Source organism: Puma concolor, chromosome C1 (assembly GCF_028749965.1).
Source record: "Puma concolor isolate L17-30 chromosome C1, mPumCon1.1.hap2, whole genome shotgun sequence".
NCBI classification, from domain to species: Eukaryota; Metazoa; Chordata; class Mammalia; order Carnivora; family Felidae; genus Puma; species Puma concolor.
The window spans coordinates 114,812,004-114,834,294 of record NC_141674.1 but is presented as its reverse complement, the minus strand read 5'-3'; the positions used below and the strand labels follow the sequence as shown (position 1 = coordinate 114,834,294).

The 22,291-nt window shown below is 43.3% G+C and overlaps 1 protein-coding gene across 3 annotated transcripts in view; it reads left to right on the top strand.

Moving 5' to 3' along the window:
• CNTNAP5 (contactin associated protein family member 5) overlaps positions 1–22,291 on the top strand; it is an 811,538-nt gene that overhangs the window by 425,235 nt on the left and 364,012 nt on the right. For all 3 annotated transcript variants that reach the window (XM_086718348.1, XM_086718347.1, XM_086718349.1), the window contains one exon: positions 15,073–15,337. In XM_086718348.1, the coding sequence (XP_086574474.1) occupies positions 15,073–15,337 (265 nt within the window). The remainder of the gene's footprint in view (positions 1–15,072; positions 15,338–22,291) is intronic.

Sequence of the window (22,291 nt, the reverse complement as noted above, 5' to 3'; positions counted from 1 at the left end):
CCCAGGCTGCCCTCCAGTCTTCTTTTTTTAGAAAGGAATATTCTTTCATATAACTTCTTTTGTTTTTCTTGTCATCAACATAGTCTGTAATGAAAATAATAACTTACTGAGCATTTAGTATGTGCCAGATACTCTGTCAACTGCTTTTCGCACTTATCTATTTTAATCCTCGAAGTCACTCTATGAAGTAGACAACTATTTGTGAGGAACTTGAGTGTTAATGATCTTTTTTTTTTTTTTTTTTTTTAAATTTTTTTTTCAACGTTTATTTATTTTTGGGACAGAGAGACACAGAGCATGAACGGGGGAGGGGCAGAGAGAGAGGGAGACACAGAATCGGAAACAGGCTCCAGGCTCCGAGCCATCAGCCCAGAGCCCGACGCGGGGCTCGAACTCACGGACCGCGAGATCGTGACCTGGCTGAAGTCGGACGCTTAACCGACTGCGCCACCCAGGCGCCCGTTGAGTGTTAATGATCTTAAAGTCACTTCTCAAGTTACATAGCTAGGGAGTCTCTCTCCCTGGCTTTTCTGATGCCAAATCCATGTTCATTTGCTGTGATATGTGTTATGTACATTTTCTACCCTGCTCTAATCACTGGGTTTCTAAATTTTAGCTAAAGTAACATCACATGAAAATGGTGATCAACAGAAGTTGAATAACTGAATTACTTTTTTTTTTTTTTTTTTTTTTGTAAGAGGAGAAAGGACTCATTTGAATTCCCAGTGAGGAAGCTAGCATACTACAGGTAGTACATGCTTAATAAGTATTTGTTTAAATTTGTGCTGGGATGATTATACCAATCCAGACCTTCAGGGTCTGATTAGCAGTGAGAATGTCTCCTTATTTAACATTGGAGGGTGGAAGCACCTTCTGAGGGGAGGCTGTTCCTCTGTATACCTAGTGATCTTCACATATAAGTAAGATATCATTGGCACCACCTACCTTTTAGCCACCTGAGATAGAGAATTAGAAGATGACTTTCCAGGGGTGGCTCCGTTGGTTGAGTGTCCGACTTCAGCTCAGGTCATGATCTTGCAGTCTGTGGGTTCAAGTCCTGCCTCAGGCTTGCTGTTATCAGCGCGGAGCCTGCTTCTGCTTCGGATCTCTTGTTCCTCTCGCCTCTCTCTCTGTCTCTCTGTTTGCTCTCTCTCTCTCTCTCTCTCTCTCTCTCTCTCTCTCTTTCAAAAAGGGATGATCTTCGGGCTGTCTACCTCCAGTAATAATCTCTGTCCCTGATGCAGCGGCAGCGACATGACCTAATTAGATTCACTGTATGAGTCAGGAGATGAGGCTTCTCCATCCAACTGGGTTACTAGGTAGCTGGGTAAATTCTACAGTTGATTTCTTCTTTCTGGTGCTGTGACTGAGAAACATTCTTTAGATCATCTCTAAAATACCTCTCAAGGCAAAGATTTCATTAAGGAGAGTTATTTAGCAGCCCTCTCTCACTGTATGAGTTTACAAGGATTTCCATAACAAAACACCACAGATTGGCTTGGCTTAACAGAAACTGATAGTCTTAAGGTTCTGGAGAGGAGAAGGCTGAGATCAAGGTGTCAGCGGGTTCGGGTTCTCCTGAGGCCTCTCTTCCTGGCTCGCACATGGGCACCTTGTCCTCTCGTGGTCTTTCCTCTGTGTCTCCATGCAAATGGTTTTTCTGTGTGTCCAATTTCCCTCTTCTTTTATAGACACCAGTTAGATTGGTTTAGGGTCCACACTGATTGCCTCATTTTAACTTAATCACCTCTTCAAAGGTCTCATCTCCAAATACAGTCCCATTCTGAGATACTGGGGATTAGAGTCTCAACATATGAATTCTGGAGGAACAATTCAACTCATTACAATTGCTTCAAATGGTATTATCCTAAGACCACTGGCAATGCTTGTATCAGTTATCTATAAGCTCTTCTGCCCTCTCCACAAAACAGTAACGGAGGGATGAGAAGCCTCAGGAAGCAGTTAGGGACCCAGATCATTCCATCCTTCATGCAAGCCATACTTGCTCTGTGGCTTTTATCCTGAGGGTCCCAGTAAGCTCCTGGAACTTGAGGTATCATGCCTACGTGCAAAGCTGCCAAACAGGAGAAAAAGCAGAGGCCAAAGGAATATCCCTGCTGGCTGAGTCAGCTCTTTTTGAGGCCTCCAGGAAGTCCCAGTTAATGCTTCCGCCCTGTCATGCCTCAAAGGCAGACTAAGTCACCTGGCCACACAGATTTGCAGAGGGAGTGGGGACATGTAGCCACCCACTGGAGCCTATTGTTGCCTCAAGTTCATCGGAGTTCCACTACAGGAAAGGCAAGGAGAATGGATTTTGAGTAGGGAACTAGGGATGTCTGCCCAAATCTCTTTGAACAATAAAAGTCAGTATAGGAGAGTTCTCATGAAAAGTGGTGCAGAATCTACTTTGGCGTCAAGGTCTATCATCACCATTATAACGGCACTCTAGATTTATGCTGTCCAATATGGTAGCCACTAGCCATGTGCGACTGTGGAGCATTCAAAATGTGGTTAGAGCAAATTGAGATGAGCTGGGAAGGTTAAAAAATATATAATCTCAATTTTAATATTGACTTCATGTTTAAATAATATGAATGTATTGAGTTAAATAACCTAATATGCAAATTAAAAATTAAGTTAATCTCTTTCATTTTACTTCTTTCTTTTTAATATAGGTAGCAGAAAATTTTAAACTACGTGTGTGGCTTGCATTATATTTCCATTAGTGCTGATATTCACCACCTCAAATAGGAGTAATCTAGTGTCAGCTTCTAATTTTTAAAGTTACTTTTCTGGAAACCTTTAAAAATGTCTATTCAGAGACAGCAGCGATACTCAGAATTAGATACGTTTCTTCTTATTTCTAAATCCATATAGAGGAAAATGAGCAGCTGATTTTTATGATGTATTCATTATCGACATATGAATTTGCCTCATTTTCCAGGCCAGGTAGTGGCACTTCCCTTTCGCACGCCCTTGCTGCTTTTCAGTCTCTACCCAGGATGCCTGAAGCCCATACTGTGTTTTCATTTGTTTCTCACCTCCGTGAATTTAGTCTAGAAAAGCACCATGTGCATGCATGTGGAGTAGAAAGTTGCTTTGGTTGTGGGCCAAGTTTGTACAAGAAAGTTCACTCAAAAGGAAAAAGTGATGACATGTACATGCACACACACACACACACACACACACACACACACACACACATACACACGACGCCTTCTTTTGACTGTCCTGCTGTAATGACTTGTTACATGTGCCTACTTCAGTAGACATGTAACCTAAAGATTATAGTAGAAGGGACAAACAATTCTGAAATTATTCAGGTGTGGGAATCATTTGAAAAATAGTAGTCATTGGGTTTTACCAGCTGCTTCTATCCCTGCTTAGATTCCATTCTTTCAATAATCCACACTGATGCCTTTGATAGCAGTTACTAATCCACAATATTATTGTCATGAAAACTTTCCAATAGTACTTGGACAACTATTTAACTAAAACTTCTATTAGAAAAGTATTAATTTTGGGGCACCTGGGTGGCTCAATCGGTTGAGTGTCCGACTTCGGCTCAGGTCATGATCTCATGGTTCGTGGGTTTGAGCCCCACGTTGGGCTCTGTGCCGACAGCTCAGAGCCTGGAGCCTGCTTAGGATTCTGTGTCTCCCTCTCTCTCTGCCCCTCCCCCACTCAAGCACACTCTCTCTCTCTCTCTCTCTCTCTCTCTGTCAAAAATAAACATTAAAAAAATTTTAAGAAAAAGTATTAATTTTTCATTTCAAATAAATTTGAAATGGAGAAAAAATTAATTATGTAAATAAAAATCACCACACTTCCACAACCCAGTTGGAGTCACTATTTCGCAAAGGGGCCTCCGTTCTATACCTACGTTTTTATCCAGCTATATTTTATCTGATTCATACGTGCAATTTGTATCCTGTTCATTTCTTTTGATGTTGTAGTAAAAGCAATTGTCGTGCTTACCATAAAAAATTGTTATTAGTGGTGGCAAAATAATATGTCATATGAAGATACCATACTTTACGTAACTGTTCTTTTAATTTTAGAGCCAGGTTTATTATTATAAATAATGGTTGCGTAGTGTGTAAATCTTGGTTTGATTTCAGAGTGTTTCCTGAAAATAGATTTCTAGAAGTGGAAGTAAAGTGTCAAAAAGGATTATTAATATTCTTAAGCTTCTTGATCCATATTTCCAAATAGCTTTGTACAATATTTGGAAATAGAAATTCAAGTGTGTTCAAGGGAGAGTTACAGCTTTATCTTCTACCTTAAAAGTAAGAGGTTATCAGTTTAGTCATGGGTCTGTCATTCCCTTCTACTCCGCAGTTCGCAAGGACCTCTCCTAGGGTTTGTTTCTAGGGGAAAAGCACCACTATTTGTAAAAACTGAAACTCAAGTCCGGGTATTCACCTTTGACACACAGAGAAGAAGCATGGAATATGGGGCCAGAAACAGAGACACACACAGGCAGAAAACTAACACTGACTCCACAACCAAGGAGCTGAAATTGGGAGCCAGCAGTCTTGGGGTGGGGTGGGGGGCAAAAGAGAGGCAGAGTCAAGAGTGGATGTCTGAGGCCAAAAGCACTTGGTCCCTGTTCACTGATATGGACATGTAGCCAGATCATGGAAAGCCAGAGAAGAGGGCCATGTGGGGAGCCACCTACCAGCACACCCACAAATGGGACATTCCCTTCAATAGTAAAGATGCTTCTCCCTGGGTATCCCCCAGATGAAACCCAAGGAACATGATCTCCATCCTTGAAGGCCTTCTTTGGCAGAAACAAAATGTTGCCTGCATAGCCTAATGCCAAGCATCTCCTCTCCCTTAAATTCTAAGAATGCATCATGACTTTCTTCCCAAGGATTGTCTTCCTCTTCTTTCTCACCATTCACACCAATCCTGTTCCCACTCCCACTTCTTCCCACCTGTCATCCAACTCAAAGGGTACTTTGTGAATCCATTTCACATGCTGTCCCAGCAACCTCAACTTCTCTCTCCTGTCACCTAATGGTAGTTGCGATGACACATTCGGTGTCCCCCACCGGGTGCAGTGTGAGCTCCAGGTGAGCAAGTTCTGAGCCTGCCTGTCTCCTGGGCTGTGTCCTTGCTACTAAGACTGAGCCTGGCCCATGCGAATGATTTAATACATCTCTCATAAATAAACAAACAAACAAAGAGGCTTATTTTTGTCTAAATATAAACGAACAAACAAACAACCCTAAATTTGGCCTCTTGCTCCTCCTAAGTTTGTGAATCAGAAAGATAGCTTTAGCTAACAGAACATTCTTTCCTCTACATTTGCTGATAGCACACCAGTCAGTCCTGGGAGTTCTCAGACAAATCAAATTAGAAATGGTTGTACTCATTTGGAAAATCAAGAACTGGCTTTGAAATCTTTCCCCACAAATTAGATTGAATCAAGATCATTTTCCCCCAGCTTATAAATGCTTGATTGGCTTTGTTTGATGCCTCGTGATTGAAACTCAGCCTTGCACTGCTAGCTGTATTTTTTTGCTCACGAGGGTGTTGTGATGTCTGGATGATGATTAAAAACAAAACAAACACCCACAATGAAAATGCTTTGTAAATAACAGCTCAGCACAGTAGTATAACCCTTAGAAGTGCACATTTAGGATCTTCTAAAACGAGTTGAGGTAAGCAGAACCTCAGGATAGGTTTGCTCTATTCCCTTGAGGTCTGAACTTGGGTTTTCTGGTGGCACCTGGGTGGCTCAGTCGGTGAAGCATCCGAGTCTTGATTTCGGCTCAGGTCATGATCTCCCAGTGTGTGGGTTCAAGTCCCACATTGAACTCTGTGCTGATAGCACAGACCCTGCTTGGGATTCTCTCCCTCCCTCTCTCTCTCTCTCTCTCTCTCTCTCTCTCTCTGTGCCCCTCCCCCCTCATTCTCTCTCTCTCTCTCTCTCTCTCTTTTTCTCAAAATAAATAAATAAACTTTAAAAATATTGGTTTTCTGGTACAGCAAGACAGCCATTCCTGACATATCCTCTCTACTCAGGACCAAAGGAGGGACATACCAGGACTTGGCTGTGACATTTGAAGAGTCCCAGTGGGAGTAGACTGGTCACCAATCTCCATCTCCCCTAGTTACTCACAAAGTCCCTTTATCTAACTGCTGCTTTGTTCCCCAGACTAGATGAAGACTCATCCTAACTTTGGTCAAGTTCTGTTCCCACCCTACCTCCATCAGTGACTGCAGGTTTCTTGTCAACAGATAAAGACTGGTCTACTCTTTGAATGCTTTCTGCTTTTCCCCTCTCTTTTTCTGCAGGGGTGGACAGAGGTGGACAGAGATATTCTCAGATGAGTGACAGCTATGTGTCCCCAGGGCCAGAAGCCTTGGGTCCCATATCTGCTAGATGGTTTTCTGGTTCGCACCACCCTTCCAGCTAAAGCCAATCCCCACCGCCACCCCACCCCCACTTCAGAGGCTTGGTGAAAGTGTGCGCTTGCCCCTAGGGGGGTGAGTGGACTATGTGTGCCCTGGGGCAGTTCCCTGCCACCTCCATGGGGGACCATTCCAATCATCTGTCAAGGTTCAAGACCACAGCATCCCAACTGCCTCTGTTCCATTGCACATTCTGGTGGCCAGTAGATCCCAGACTAGGGCCTGGCAAGTGTCTTTCCTCTGTCCTCCTCTCCCCCATTGACTCCAGGCCAGGTGAGGGCCTTATTGTCAGGTAGTGAGCAGCATTTAGTGGGTGGAATGAAGTCCTAGAAAAGACTCAGGGAGTAGTGGCAAACAGCCTGATTGGGAATGAGTTAGAGGCCATTGGCCTTGCAGGCTCCTCTCATGCCTTGTATCTATGACTTCTTTGAGACCGTAATTTAAAGCAGCAGGAGATAACTTTCTGGTGCCTTCCACAAAATAGCCAAATGGCTTGAATCACTATCACAGGCAGGAATAGAGGTCTTTGGGTAGTGAAATGTGTCAGGAAAGAAGGCACTTGCCAAATCAAGACAACTAGAAAACAATGGTGCCAGTCATCACTGGCCAAAGTTTGACTGGAAGAAAATGCCCACAACTGAAAAATGCCTATGTTCACTCCATCACTGGTGGCCCCTTTAGCCATAACCTGTGGTCTGTGCAGCCAACACAAGTAAGTAAGGAACTATCTTGAAACAAAGTGGATCCCTTAGCAGAGAGATAAGGTAAAGGCAACACCTAGGTAGAAACTCGGGCACAGTTAGCTTGGGCTACTAAGATCTGAACCATGTCATGCACGTCCATGACCTCATCTAAAATAAGCATAGGATTATGTTCGATAATACAGCTGTGAAATAGGCACAGATTAAGTCATTTGTTCATGTCTTTCTTCTCAGTTTTGTTAGCTCCTTATTCTACCTTGGTGAACTATGGCATTTTCGCCTTGTGCTGTCTGAGTCCTGGCTGAAATACCCAGTGGCCAATGGGAAAAAGATGATGACTGCATATTCAGCAATGTATGGCAAACCAGAGACCATTAGCTCATCATTCAGCGCGTTTCAGTCTGTTCCATCTATTATATACTCACATTGAGACCTTGATGGTGTTTCCTCCACCGTGTCCATGACAGAACAGCATCTTCTGAAGTTTGTCCCTCTGTATGGACAAGAAGTGTTGTGTGTGACAGCTCATCGGATTCATTCCGTGGTCACATGACAAAGACTTAAATGTACAGACACTCCTCACTCACAGGTCATCAGGAGACCACAGTAATTATGAGATTACTGTAAGATCTCCTTTTCGACAGGCCCCTCCACCAGGGAAGAAGGGTTTTAGTTGGATGGGTTTTATTTGGAATTCAGTCAGCTTTTCACTAACTTCTGATCTCGTGGCAGAATGATGGGGATTCGTTTGGAAAGGGGGTAGCTGTTCAGTACCTGTGTTCTCGCTCATTGTTTTCTTCTGATTTTCACTGTATATCCCTTGGATCAGCACCAAGCTAAGCAGGTTACATATAATTTCACCTATTTTATTATCTGCAAGAAATTTTTAAACACCATAAATCCTGGTGCAGTGAAATGTTAACCCAGCATTTTCTTTGTAAAGTATTTATGGATGCTTTTTGTGTTGAGGGAACTAAGGAGAGGAATAGTCAGTCAGTTGGTTGTTATATCATGTGAAGTATGGTTTTAAAAATTGGACCTCTTCTGGGGCGCCTGGGTGGCGCAGTCGGTTAAGCGTCCGACTTCGGCCAGGTCACGATCTCGCGGTGCGTGAGTTCGAGCCCCGCGTCGGGCTCTGGGCTGATGGCTCAGAGCCTGGAGCCTGTTTCCGATTCTGTGTCTCCCTCTCTCTCTGCCCCTCCCCCGTTCATGCTCTGTCTCTCTCTGTTCCAAAAATAAATAAAAACCGTTTGGAAAAAAAAAAATTAAAAAAAAAAAAAAAAAATTGGACCTCTTCTTTAATTTTTTAAAAATTTTTTTAATGTTTATTTATTTCTGAGAGAGAGACAGAACACGAGTGGAGGAGAGGCAGAGAGAGAGGGAGACACAGAACCCGAAGCAGGCTCCAGGCTCTGAGCTGTCAGCACAGAGCCTGACAAAGGGTGTGAACTCATGAACTGCGAGATCATGGCGTAAGCCAAAATTGGACACTTAACTGACTGAGCCACCCAGATGCCCCAAAATTGGGCCTCATTTTTAAAAACATAAGTAAAACAAAATATTGGGCTTCTTTCTAAAACTATGAAACACAATCATTTTCTGTTTACTATTTTTGTAATATACATCATCCTCTCTGGAGGCTTGTGCTTTCTTCCCTGCAGTTAGAAGAATTAGTAGAAGGACGAGGTGTCCTTCCTTATGCCCTGAATCATTCTAAAGAAAGGTATTTTAAAATGTAAACACTTGGCTGCACTTCTCATGCCAACAATAGGAATCATCCAAATGACTCCTGTTCCCCCCTCTAAAGAGGACAAATGATAAGGATGTGGGTGCACTCCATCTCAGAGACCCTAGGAATGGGAAGCAGTGGGGACCTTAGAACCATCCAGGCCAAAGGCTTCAGGTTACAAAACAGAAAACTAAGACTATATAAGTGACTTACCTCAGATCACTGAAGAAAGTGGCAGACCTGGGAAAGCAGAAAAGCACCATTAGGAACAATGTTGGGCACCTTGCTCATGTCCTCATTTGATCCTAAGTCAACCCTCTACTATTATCCTGGTACAGTAGCCAAAAATAAGGATCAGACAGAATATGTGTTTTTTTCCAGTAAATACTTATGACAAGAAGCCATTTCTCCCTAAATTGAACAGTTTTACTTCCTTCTCAGAATTCAGTGGAAGATGTTCTGTACCCAATTACAAATGTATTAATGCGTCAAGCCTAGCCAGGTATTCAAGAGTAGCTAATTACAACAAGGCAGTATAAGAGATGTAACAGATGTATGGTAACATATGTGTAAATATGTAGATAAATGGTATGGTACACAGACCAGTGAAAGCTTGTGGAGATGGCAGCCACCTTGTGGATGGAGGGATCTGGAAGGGGCTCAGATATGTGGCCCAAGAAGGAGGGAGTGGGAAGTTGGGTGCCAATGCCTGAGGAAGCCATTCCTGGTGGAGGGAGAAAGGCATGGAATGTGTTTAGGGGGCAGTTGCCATAGTAACTATACAAATTGATTGGATGGGTCAACTTGAGGACTTCTCTTTGCTGTCAGTGTGTCTTCACACTCTACTGGGGGTGGACGCCAGCCATGGCAGGTGGCAGTCAGTCAGCAGTTAAAGGCCATCTCTGCTCTTACTTACTTGAAGTCTGTTGTTCAAGCGGAGGAGAGTAGGAGCTATGCTTGGTCTCCCTGCCCCTTCACCCGGCACAGCACCTCCTATCAATTTGACCTACAAAATACCTGTTTGCTTTTCTCCCTCTCCCCCTTTGCCATTCTCCATGGAGCTCTCCACAAGCACTTCACTGCTGTAGTCTACTAACTGTGATTGAGAGCTTCCTGAAATATGGCTCTAGACCTCTCATCTTTGCACACAATACACTCCACTCACTAAGGACAGCCCCCTGAGGGATGCATCTGAGGCACAATATGACTATGCATCTATCCTAGACTCTACAGCTGTTTCCCCTTCACTCCCTTCCCATTGTCTTGTTTCCATAGGATCAAGTTCTAGTAGCTCAACATGGTCTAAAGGCTTACACGATTGTGTCTCTTTGTGTCCTTTCCACTTTATCTTGCCTGCTGACATGCTGACTGTTGAACTGCAGTCAGCTGACCTTCTTGTAGGTCCCTGACTATGCCACACACCTTCCTGCCTCCGGCCTTAGCAAATGCTTTCCCGCTGTACTCAGATAACAACACTTTCCTTACTCTCCACTTTGCTTCTCCTCTGCTTCCGTAAAATCTCAATTCCAATGTCGCCTCCCTGAGGAAGCCTGTCGTAACCTTCCAGATTAGGATGGGCTTCCTTTGTGTGAGATCATGTACTGCTTCTTTGTAGCAATTAGTGATGTGGAGATTCTTCTCTGCCCTCTGGATGGAGGGTCTCCTTGGGGAGGATGAATCTATGAAAAGAGTTTGCTTTCTTCACCGACACAGACTTGGTTATTAGGTTTCAAGTCATGACCATCTGTAGGAGGCTGTAAAGCTGTTCATGACAGGGGACAGTGCCAGCTCTTGTTGTTTATGGTACGAAACACTGTTTTTACACAGATATGGGAAGTCTCTCTAGTATGGCCTATAAACAGATATTTAGGGTTTCAAAGTTCGGTGTTCCATCTGCAGAGATCACTCTTGTGTGAGAAAGGTGGGGTGGGAACGTCTGTGTTTTAAGGGTTTCAAAGAAAAGGCCGTGGTGGATCCTTGAGAAGAAACATAGGTATTGTTGGGGGGTCTCTAATGGACAGCTACCTGCTCTATCTTGGTTCCAGCATTTTTGGGTATCTCACCCTTTGGAGGATGGGCTTATATGAACGTGAAAGCCCAGGGCACTAAGAACTGCCATCCTGGGGACAAAGTGAGGTCCTCACTCAGGGGCTCTAGCTCCCTGTTGCAGTTGTTGCCTTGGGGAGGCCTTATCACAGTCTTGACTGGCAGCCTCTGGAGGGTCACCATCCAATCAGGACATGGTGGAGTTGCCAGGAGAAATACATCAGGTACCAAGGATTTAGCCTCTTCAACATAGAGTGACTTTTTTTTTGAACAATAAAGGACACTGCAGGTTTTGTAACTTAGGGAGGGGGCAAAGGGACCCGTGGCAGTGTTACTGACTTCCTTTTAATCTCATCTACAGAGCCAGGGTTGGCTGATTTATCGTGAAGATTTGGCCACAGTGTACTCCTGTGTCATGGCATGCTCTGTACTTATCAGTCAAAATGTACATTTAAGGACTAATGCAAAGGATTAAGATCACATTTATAACTTATGTGTAAGCACATTGGTTTACAGTGCTTGAGAAATCGTGAAGGGTTCTTGAATTCTCCAATGAATTCAATGTGCAGTGGAGTAGAGAGTCTGAGAAATGGAGTTTCTTTCTTGGCAGGGCGGTGGGGTGGGAGATGGAATGAAAGTTGAATTGATAGATCGAAGGGGTAGAATACAATCTGTAGACTTTTAGCCACTTTCTGTTTTGACACTGTTCTAAAGTGAATTGCCTTCCTTCATGCTGTTTCTAAATCATGGCGGGGACTCCCTCAAATGCTGCCTTGAGAAGGATTCCAAAGTCACAAATGGCATTATTGAGAAAGATGAAATAATCCATGCTGACTTCAAAAGTAGCACTTGTGCATTTAGCTGATTTTTTCTTCTTTCTCCCTACTGGGGAGATGGGGGTGGGGTTTGGTATAGATGTTTCTCAACACTGTGGCATTTCTGCCAACAGCAAGCATGACTGAGACAGGATTATATGCAGAAATGGCACATGGCAGCTGTGGCATGGGGCGCTGAGCTGGAAACACTCACTTGCAGGCATTTCCAGTCTACTCCCATCTCTTTCCTACTTGTTTGTTTTTGGACTTGCAGTCAGAGAACTGAGCAGGGCTGTGCTCTAAGAGCAGGGAGCTTTTGGACAGCTCAAGCAGCTGCCCCAGGGCAAGGGCAACCGAGGACAGTGTGAAGGATTGTGGAGGAGTGTGACCTGTAGTGAACCAGGGACACCTCAAAGCATTTCAACGTTGTCCCGCTCCCCGAGCATGTCAACAGTGTTGATCACTGCACATGGCCTTACCTTAACTGGGGAGAATCCCTGAGGCATTTATCTGAATTTCTTGCTACCAGAGACTAGCCGGGACACTTGAGTGTCCTTCAAGGCTTGCTGAGTCCCCTTGCCTATTTCAGAAGCATCTGAGCTGAGGCCCATTGGACACTGAGTAGATGAAGCGAGTCTGAGGGAGACCTGTCAGATATGAATGAACTGATCAGATCAGAGGAGAATCACAGTTTCTTTAGGCCCCCATCCCCATGCCTGTGGATCCATAGAACACTCAGAGGATGGCTTGGGTTGAGCTCAACATCGGATTGTAGACCAGTGGAGGAACAGGGACATTGGTATGACCTCCTACTCTTCTACCTTCCACCCCATCACTGCCCCCCAACTGTTCCCCTTTCTGCATAGCCTCCAACTTTGGGTACAGTCTTGCTCTGGCAAATTTGTTACCAGAGGAGGGATACTGACTTCAGGAAGTGAAAAAGAGGAGGAAAAGGACTGCTATCTCTGAACTTTGCTAGAGGAGTGTTTATGATTTTCCTCCTTCCAAAATGACAGCTTTGCCTCGGTCAGTCGGCCATCAGTGGGGATGTTTTCATTCTTGAAAAGAAGGCCACGAGAAATTTTTAAAATGTGCAAATTCAAACAATGGATATCATGAGCAAATGGGTAGAAGTTTTAGAACGGTTGTACCTGGTACAGAGAAAGAACATATCAAAGATGGTGGCTGAAAGGAGATCCTTCCATGTCAGACAAGCAGACAAACAGAGTCCCGTTGTCCCTGCTAAGGAGGCAGGTGGCTTTTGTTAAACTTCTTACCTTCCTTCATGAAGCTGGTTTGTGAATTCTTTTTTTTTTAACGTTTATTTATTTTTGAGACAGAGAGAGACAGAGCATGAACGGGGGAGGGTCAGAGAGAGGGAGACACAGAATCAGAAACAGGCTCCAGGCTCTGAGCTGTCAGCACAGAGCCCGACGCGGGGCTCAAACTCACAGACCGCGAGATCATGACCTGAGCCGAAGTCAGCCGCTTAACCGACTGAGTCACACAGGCGCCCCGGTTTGTGAATTCTTTAAATGGAGGCAGTGTTACCGTGCAGAACACATGAGATAACATGGTTGAGTGCTTAGTCTATTGCCAGGTGTGGTGGGCAGTGTGAGCCATAGACAATTTCTTGATGGATATCAAGGCCTTACCCTTTGACCCATTAACTAACTTCTGGAGATCTAGCTCAAAGAGGAGGAAACATCTAAACAATGACAACAAATGATTAGTGCAAGAATATGCTCATAGCGGCATAGTTGATGAGCAGACCCTCAGAAATATGCTATTGGTATTAGTGTTTGGAGACTGCTGCTTGCCTTCAGAAATGTAAGAATATCATTAACGGGCCTGGCTGGGATCTAGGGATGTTTTCCTGGACTATGGGGATTTGGGAGTTGAATGATTCACCTGCTCTGGTACTGGGGGCTGCCCCAGGTATCTAACCTCCCTATCTGGCCACCTTAGTGGAAAGGTGAACTCAGGTGGCCAATTAAGGCAGGGCATTCCCCCCACTTTTAGAAATCGCTGTCTTTTTTTGTGTGTAAGTGCCTGTAAGAGTGTCTTTAGAAGGCTGAGCCTAGCATCATGCAAAGACAGACCATTCGCGGCCTTGAAAGGAAGGATTTGCAGGAAACATGATGTGTCCATGACTATTTAGATGAGAATATTGTGTTATGCTACCTGAATAAGCCTGCTGCTTTGTTGTGGAGATTAGTTTGGAGTTTAAAAGAGACAAATGGTAGGGATAGAAACTAAGATGTGGTTGGCTGCTGGGTTTGCAATACAAATTCCAAATGGCTTTTATAACATAACACCTATTCACAATTTATAAGGTATCCCAGGCTCTCTCTTTATTGACCTAGCAGAAGTGACTCTGGAATATTTTTTTTTATTTTCCTGTAACTGCCTGATGTAAACGCATCCTCTAATCATCCTCCAATAAACATGGACCAGTTTCCCTCACTTAGGCAAAGGATAATCTTCTTCTGCGTCTTCCTGGTTCTAGTCTATGCACACTTAATATTCCCCACCTCTAGTCTTCCCACCGCCCCCCCCTCCGCCCCGCAACCCATGCTGCTGAAAATCTTCATAGCTTGAAATCAGATGGCTGTCACTTTATTTTTTCTAAACGTGAATGATAACTTAGCAAACATAAACTCTACCTGTTTATCTTTCTGGTCCGACCTCTTCCATGGCCCCTGGCCCTCCCTGCCCCATATTATGTTCAGAAATGACAAGTTCCCTGTAATCCCCAGGTATGCCATTTTGCTATTATATCCAAACCTTCCCACACAATGTGCCATTTATTTGCTGAAAAGCCTGGCGGGGCACACTCACTTCTCTCCTTCCCCCGCTTCCTTCCAGGAAAGCATCACCTCCCTTGTGAAACCTTTGCTTGTATAGTTATTTCTTCTACCAGGCCCCCCCTGGGACCTTTCGTGTCCTTCTTTTAGCACATCCACATTGTAACAAACTTGTTTCATGTGTATCTCTCTAAACTTTGTCCCCTGCTTGGCCCATGGTTGACTTGTGGTACATATTTATTCAGTGGATGAGTGTAATTGCTTTCCTGTCTGATTCCTTAGAAAATGTTGATGCTTACCCCTTTACCCCCCACCCCAACTGGGGTCTTTGATGGCCTTCTTGAAGATAACACTCCAGAAAACAGGAGTGGGAATAGTCTCGCAGGTACATCTGAACAAAGCCGACGTATTTCTTTCCCTTTAAGATCTTGCAGCTGAATGTGGAATGATCCTGAAATTAAGGTCAGCACCAGGTGGTTGTTTATATCAGCTGTCAGATTGCAGAATAAAAAATGGCTTTTATATGTTTGATTTTTATTGTTTTCCAGGGCAATGTCACTTTTTCCTGCTCCGAACCACAAATTGTTCCCATCACATTTGTCAACTCCAGCAGCAGTTATTTGCTGCTGCCCGGCACCCCCCAAATTGATGGGCTCTCAGTGAGTTTCCAGTTTCGAACATGGAACAAGGATGGTCTGCTTCTGTCCACAGAGCTGTCTGAGGGCTCGGGGACCCTGCTGCTGAGCCTGGAGGGTGGAACCGTGAGACTCGTGATTCAGAAAATGACAGAACGCACAGCTGAGATCCTCACAGGTACGGTGTGCTGACAGCCACTAGCTCGGTTTCTGGTTTGGCCAAGTTGACAGATGTTTGAGATTCTGACTAAAACATATAGAATCCAGCTCGGGGATGTGGGATGACCCAGTATTCACAGATTTACTCTAAGTATGAAGAGGCAACATTTTTAAAAAATATTTTTAAGTTTTTGAAGGTTTATTTATCTTTGAGAGAGAGAGCTAGACAGACAGAGAGACAGAGAGACAAAGAGGCAGACAAAGGCAGAGAGAGAGGGAGTCACAGGATTCGAAGCAGGCTCCAGGCTCCGAGCTGTCAGCACAGAGTCTGATGCTAAGCTCAAACTCATGAACTGTGAGATCAAGACCTGAGCTGAAGTTCGATGCTTAACAGACTGAGCCACCCAGGTGCCCTGAAGAGGCAACATTTTTAACTTTTTTTTTCCTAAACAAAACAAAACAAAACACCACTGAATTCAGATGTATCTATTGAACCTTTGAAAAGTCTCTTAATTCCCTTGTTCCTTGTCAGACTGGTTCCAGTCGTGGGAATAAGAATTTCTATCTAAATATGACATAATATAGACCATTTACAGAGCACTTTGCTGGGTCTGGACAGACCTGGCATCTATTATATAGAATCTTCATCATGCCTGTTCAAGGAAGGTATTTTATAGGTACTTTGTAGAGGAGGAAACGAAAAGTCACAGAAGCTAAGGAACTTTCAAAATCACATGTTAATAAATGACGGAGTTACAATTTCATCCTGAATCTGTCTGACTTCGATGGCTGCAGTTTCATTGTATACCACACACACATGACCACGGACCTTTTACAGCCATCAAATTTTATTTCAAGTAAAAATTAGCGAGTTTTAAGAAAAAAGTTTTTAACATAATATTTTTAAGATGTTATATGAATACTGATACATACATCATCTAGGTTCAGCAAAAAAAAAAAATTAAGTTTATTTTATTTATTTATTTATTTAGGGGGAGGTGCAGAGAGAGAGAGAGAGAGAGAGAGAGAGAGAATTCCAAGCAGGCTCCATGCTGTCAGTGCAGAGCCCTATGTGGGGCTTGATCTTTTGAACTATAAGATCATGAACTATAAGATCATGACCTGAGCCAGTACCAAAAGTCAGACATTTAACTGACTGAGCCACACAGGAGCCCCATAGGTATGGCCATATTGTTTTAAATGGTCCTCGAATTGCTGAAGTTTGGAAAGTACATATTTGGTAATATAATATAGATTCTAATATGTAGCAGTATGGAATAGATTTATGGATAAGTCATGTTTTTCCAAACTCTGACTCTTTCATTTGCTGTTTCTGCAACATGGAATGGTAGAACTTTCTCCATGTTTCTCTATTTGTCATCTTACTGTCTCCTGTCTTTCCAGAAGCAATACTTTTAGCTTACTACGGTTAGACCACGTGCCACACATTATATTAGGGGCCAAGGCCAGTTCCTAGGTCAACACATCATTTGAAAAGCCTCCCTGCTTTACAGTCTGCATCAAACACCCCTCCTCTGTGCATTCTGAGCCAATATCCATCCTGGATTACACTCTATTGCATTTTTCTTTAAATGTCTTTCTTTTCCCACTGGACTGTGAGTTTTGTTCTCCAAATAAATTAGAAAAAATTGACTTAAATAGTAAAGGACATGCCTTAATACCTAAGATTAGGTCACACTGCGGGAGAACCTCATATGCCAATAAGTGAACAAAAAAATCCATTGAACCCCTGGAACAATGGGAGAGCCTGGGTCTGAAACTTAGACTCAAAAGGTACTGCCTTTCCTTACTGTTCTATGTCCCTGAATACACTTGGCTTTGTCTCACTTGTCAGTGAGAGTGTATTAGTTATCTATGGTTGTGTAACAAACTGGACCCAAAGGTAGTGGTTGAAAATGTTAATTGTGTGCTAATTTATAAGAGTTGGGAATCCAGGGGCACCTTGGCTGGACAATTCTGGCTGCAACCAAGTTGTTGGCAGGGGCCACCTTCATCTTCAACTTCAACTCTGAGTAAGTCTGCTTCCAAGCTAACGCATACAGCTGTTGGCAGGCCTCAGAAGATCCATTTCCAAGCTTATCCCCTGGCCTCTCCAGAAGGCTGCCTCATGAAATGATAACACTCTGACCCCACCATGAGTGATTCAAGAAAAAGAAAGAACTCGCGAGACAAAAGCTATTGTCTGTTTATAACCTAACCCTGGGAGTGGTGTTCCTTCACTGTTACATGCTTTTTTCAGTAGAAACAAGTAAATAAGTCTGGGCCTTGCCCGAGCCAAGGGGATTATACAAAGCTGTGGATATTAAGAGTTGGGGATCACTGGGGACCATGTCAGGGCTTGTGTATTACGTGAGATGGAAAAAAATTTTTCTTACATCAGGAGACTGCTGTGATGGTGATTAACAGAGATAATGCATCTGAAATCCTAAGCCCAGTGTTGAGAAGCTCTTTAGCAAATTTCTCTCCCCTACTGACTCAAGACCTATCGCTAGAAGGGACCTCACCGCATAGTCGTAAAAGCGGAGCCAATTTGTGCAATCACAGGAAATACTTTCATAAAATTTATAAAATTTCCAGTAATGGAGGTGAGTTAATCACTTAGAAACAGTATTTTTCATGTTCAGAGTTACAGAAGTTCAACTGCAACCCTCCTTATTTGAAGAAGAAAAATGTGAGCTGGTGCTAGGCTGTTTCTCTCTCTAATCGGTGAAATGTTCGAGTACAGAGACTTGTAGGCCTGAGGTCAATAACGCAGTTTTAATATAGTTTAGGCCCTGGCGGCACTGTGCTCTACAGCAGCCAGGTGCTGCCTGTGTTATTAAGCACATATCAGTCCATTAAAACACGTTTATGACCGAGAGAGGCTGCTGAAAGCTGTCACGTTACCCAGCTTCAGAAAGGGGGGAAAATCATCCGTTATTTCAGACCTGTCTCTCAAAAAATGAAATGAGGGGCGCCTGGGTGGCTCAGTCGGTTAAGCGTCCAACTTCAGCTCAGGTCACGATCTCATGGTCCGTGAGTTCGAGCCCCGCGTCGGGCTCTGGGCTGATGGCTCAGAGCCTGGAGCCTGCTTCCGATTCTGTGTCTCCCTCTCTCTCTGCCCCTCCCCCGTTCATGCTGTGTCTCTCTCTGTCTCAAAAATAAATAAACGTTAAAAAATAATTAAAAAAAAAATGAAACGAGTAAAAAGAAGTTTGAAAAATGTGCTGACTGGGTTCCTGAAGTCTGGCTCGGAAAACTCTTGCTTTATTCTTTCCCCACGAAGAGTTTCTGAATTTTGGAAAACTGGAACTTCTTTCATTTTGAATTTGAAATGGAGTTAGGCTTGGTGTCTGCTGGACTTTTTCTACCTCATTGGGGGCGGGGGGCGTCAGGCAAAACAAAAACAACCAACAAACAAAAAGTCCAACAAAGCTAGTTTTCCCGTTCCTTCCATTTCTCAGGAAACTTATTTTCAAAGTCCTTGAGATCATAGTGGCTTTCCAAGGGATGACAGCCCCAAATGAGAAATCAGAAAGTGATGATCATTGTCCCAGTAAGGTTGGAGGCTCTCTGGGGCCACCTTGACACATGGTACCTCCTGGGAAACAGAAACAAAGCCACTTTTGGTTAGTGGGACAGGGAATCCAGATACTTAACAATTAATTTGAGACTAGATCAGGTGTTTCTACCATCTAAAAGAGAAGGTAACCCCCGTGGAAACGGACATGCAGAGATGTCTGGAACATTCACTTCTGTTTCCAGAGCTTCGTACAGGATGTGTGTGGCCTTTTGTTGAGGACATCCTTTCATTGTGAGTGATGTGGTTGTAGAATCAACAATCATTGTAGATGCCTTACAAGTCAGGCGTCGCTCCTGGGCCTTGTCATATGCCGCAGGACAAAACACACCCCTGAAAACTTATGAAGTGGTTATTATTTTACCAAAATGGGTAGGAAGAAACTGGGAACCAAAAAAAATAAGTGCAAGTGACGAAGATGGTGTTTAACATCAGGTCTTTTCTTAGGATTCCCAAGTTTATGGTCTTTTTACGGGAACTTGCTGCCATCCATATTCATTTTATATTATCAGATGTTTAAGTAATTCAAATGTAAAACTCTACTTTAGATGAAAGATCTATAGACAAATGTTCAATAGGCTGTTATGGTAAATAGCTATTTAGTATTTAAAGTTAAGCATTTTATTTGGTCGCCCTATTATTGGCAGATTCCTGGTTTAGATGAGATTGACACAAGATAATGAGTCCATCCTCTTTAAGACTTCTTACGTTTTATGGGGCACCTGGGTGGCTCAGTTGGTTAAGTGGGTGACTTCGGCTCAGGTCATGATCTCACAGTTCATGGGTTCAAGCCCCACAATGGAGTTTGTGCTGGCAGCTCAGAGCCTGGAGCCTGCTTTGGATTCTGTGTCTCCCTCTCTCTCTGCCCTCCCCCACTTGCACTCTATGTCTCTCTCTCTCTCAAAAATAAACATTAAAAAAAGACGACTTGTATTTTAGCTATGTTTGCCTATATAATATTGTAATAGTGTAAAACAAATAATCCACATCTACATATCAACACACACATACTTCCCAGTATTCATTATGTATACATGGCATAAATGCTTAGTGCTGATTCCTTAGTAAGATTATCTAAGGACTAAGGGTAGTAAGCAGCAAGAGGTATTAATTAGAGTCTGTCTTCTCCCCAAGGCTTTACCCTCTATTGTATAGCTTTTCCCATTCTGGTCATCTCTGTGCTCCAAACCCCACATGGAAGTCTTGGGGCTGCATTGATCCCTACCTTCAAGGGGTCCTGCTGCACAGTGAGACTTGCCATTTCTCCTTTCAGGAATCACAAGAGATATACAGGCAAATATTAAATAAATGAACAAACACCTGGAGTTTCTACTTTGTTCATTTCAAACTCCCAGTTCTTTACCATGTGTCACAGTGACCACCTGTTCATTGAGCAGTAGATACTATGTTCTATTTTTTTCTTCTTTGAGAAAAAGAAGGAGAGAGAACAAGGGGAGAGAGAGAGAGAGAGAGAGAATGAATCACAAGCAGGCTCCATGCTCAGCATGGAGCCCGGTGTAAGACTTGATCTCATAATCATGAGATCATGACCTGAGTCTAAATCAAGAGTTGTTCGCTTAACCATCTGAGCCACCCACGCGCCCCTATGTTCTATTTTTTAATGTAGGAAATAGATGCTGTTTTAAAGACTCTTAAACAGATGCTAAGAATCGAGATTGGTATTGTCCAAACTCGTCTGAATTACTAAGAAAACAGGGAGTTATATAAAGGTAAAGAATGCCACCTGGTCTGTTTCTTTGGAGAATTAGGAAGGAGGATTTTGATTTTCACATGAAACATTAAATAATCTAAAGAAAAAGCTGGGGGGCGCCTGGGTGGCGCAGTCGGTTAAGCGTCCGACTTCAGCCAGGTCACGATCTCGCGGTCCGGGAGTTCGAGCCCCGCGTCGGGCTCTGGGCTGATGGCTCAGAGCCTGGAGCCTGTTTCCGATTCTGTGTCTCCCTGTCTCTCTGCCCCTCCCCCGTTCATGCTCTGTCTCTCTCTGTCCCAAAAATAAATAAACGTTGAAAAAAAAATTTAAAAAAAAAAAAAAAAAAAAAGAAAAAGCTGGTACCACTGTAATTATTTTAATGTGATCTGAAATTTCAATGTTATTTGTATTTTTTGGTTGGGAGAATGTTGGGGAATGAGAAGAGGAAGAAAGAGGCCTGGGGGCTTTAGTCATTAAAGTTTGAAATCTGTTTGTTTTTTTTTTTTTTCCACTGTGGTGCTTCTCAAAATGTCAACTGCTCTCTGAAAAGTGAGTCTGGGCAAAGAGCTTGAACACAGGCTTTAGAATTCAGGGCTCTAGCTTACCTGGGCTCTACAGTGATGCAGAATATGAGTAACTCTTATTCTGTTAGACCTCATTGTTCTGTTTTGTTAAAGGAAAGACTTGGTCTAGAATTAGTAAAGCCTTTTCTAATCCTTTATATGAATTTCTGAAGAACAACAGATGTCAACCCTTTTCCTTATTGTGAAATCATCAACCCGAGAGTCTTCTTTTGAAAATAGGGTAAATGGCCTTGATTGGGGATATGAAAGGCCAAGTCCCCAGTCAGAGGTGATGATTCTCAACTCCCAAAATTGTGATACATTTTGTGAGGTAAGAAAGGTGAACTTGACCTTTGTCATACAGTGATTTTTGTGAATTAGATGCTTGGGTTTCCCAGAAAGTTCATGCGTGTGACCCTCAGTGATGTGTATAGAGTTAGGAGCCAAAGATCCCAATATGAGAAGTTGGTTTTTTTGGAAACTACCTTAAATATAACTATAATAGTGTGTGTGTGTGTGTGTGTGTGTGTGTGTGTGTGTGTGTGTTGGTTAGGGGGCAATAAGAATGTACAGGCTCTTCAAACTGTGTTAACAGAGGAACACTTGTAGGTTCTAAAGCTATCACATGTGGAGAGAAAACAAGACAGAGACATGGCAAGGGTCTCTGAATAAGGCTTTCTCATAGTTGAATTTTTAAAAATGTATTTATTTATTCTGAGGAGGAGCAGAGAGAGAAGGAAAGAAAGAATTCCAAGTAGGCTCTGCACTGTCAATGTGCAGCCTGACATGGGGCTCAAACTCACAAACTGTGAGGTCATGACCCGAGCCGAAATCAAGAGTCGTGCACTTAACTGCCTGAGCCACCCAGGTGCCCTATAGTTGAGGGTTTTTATGGTTATGTCACTGAGAAAGTACAACAGGGACCAGTAAGGCCAAACCGTGTGAAGAGCACTTTTGCTTTTCCATTAGAGGAATAAACTATCCAGAGCTTTCCTTGGTGTCACTAGAGGTATTGAGCTCTCAGTGGAGTTTTTGGGATTACACGATGAGTCTTGGCCATACTGAATGGAACCTGGGAAATGGAAGTGGAAGTCTCCAGACTCAACCTAACAGCTGGGC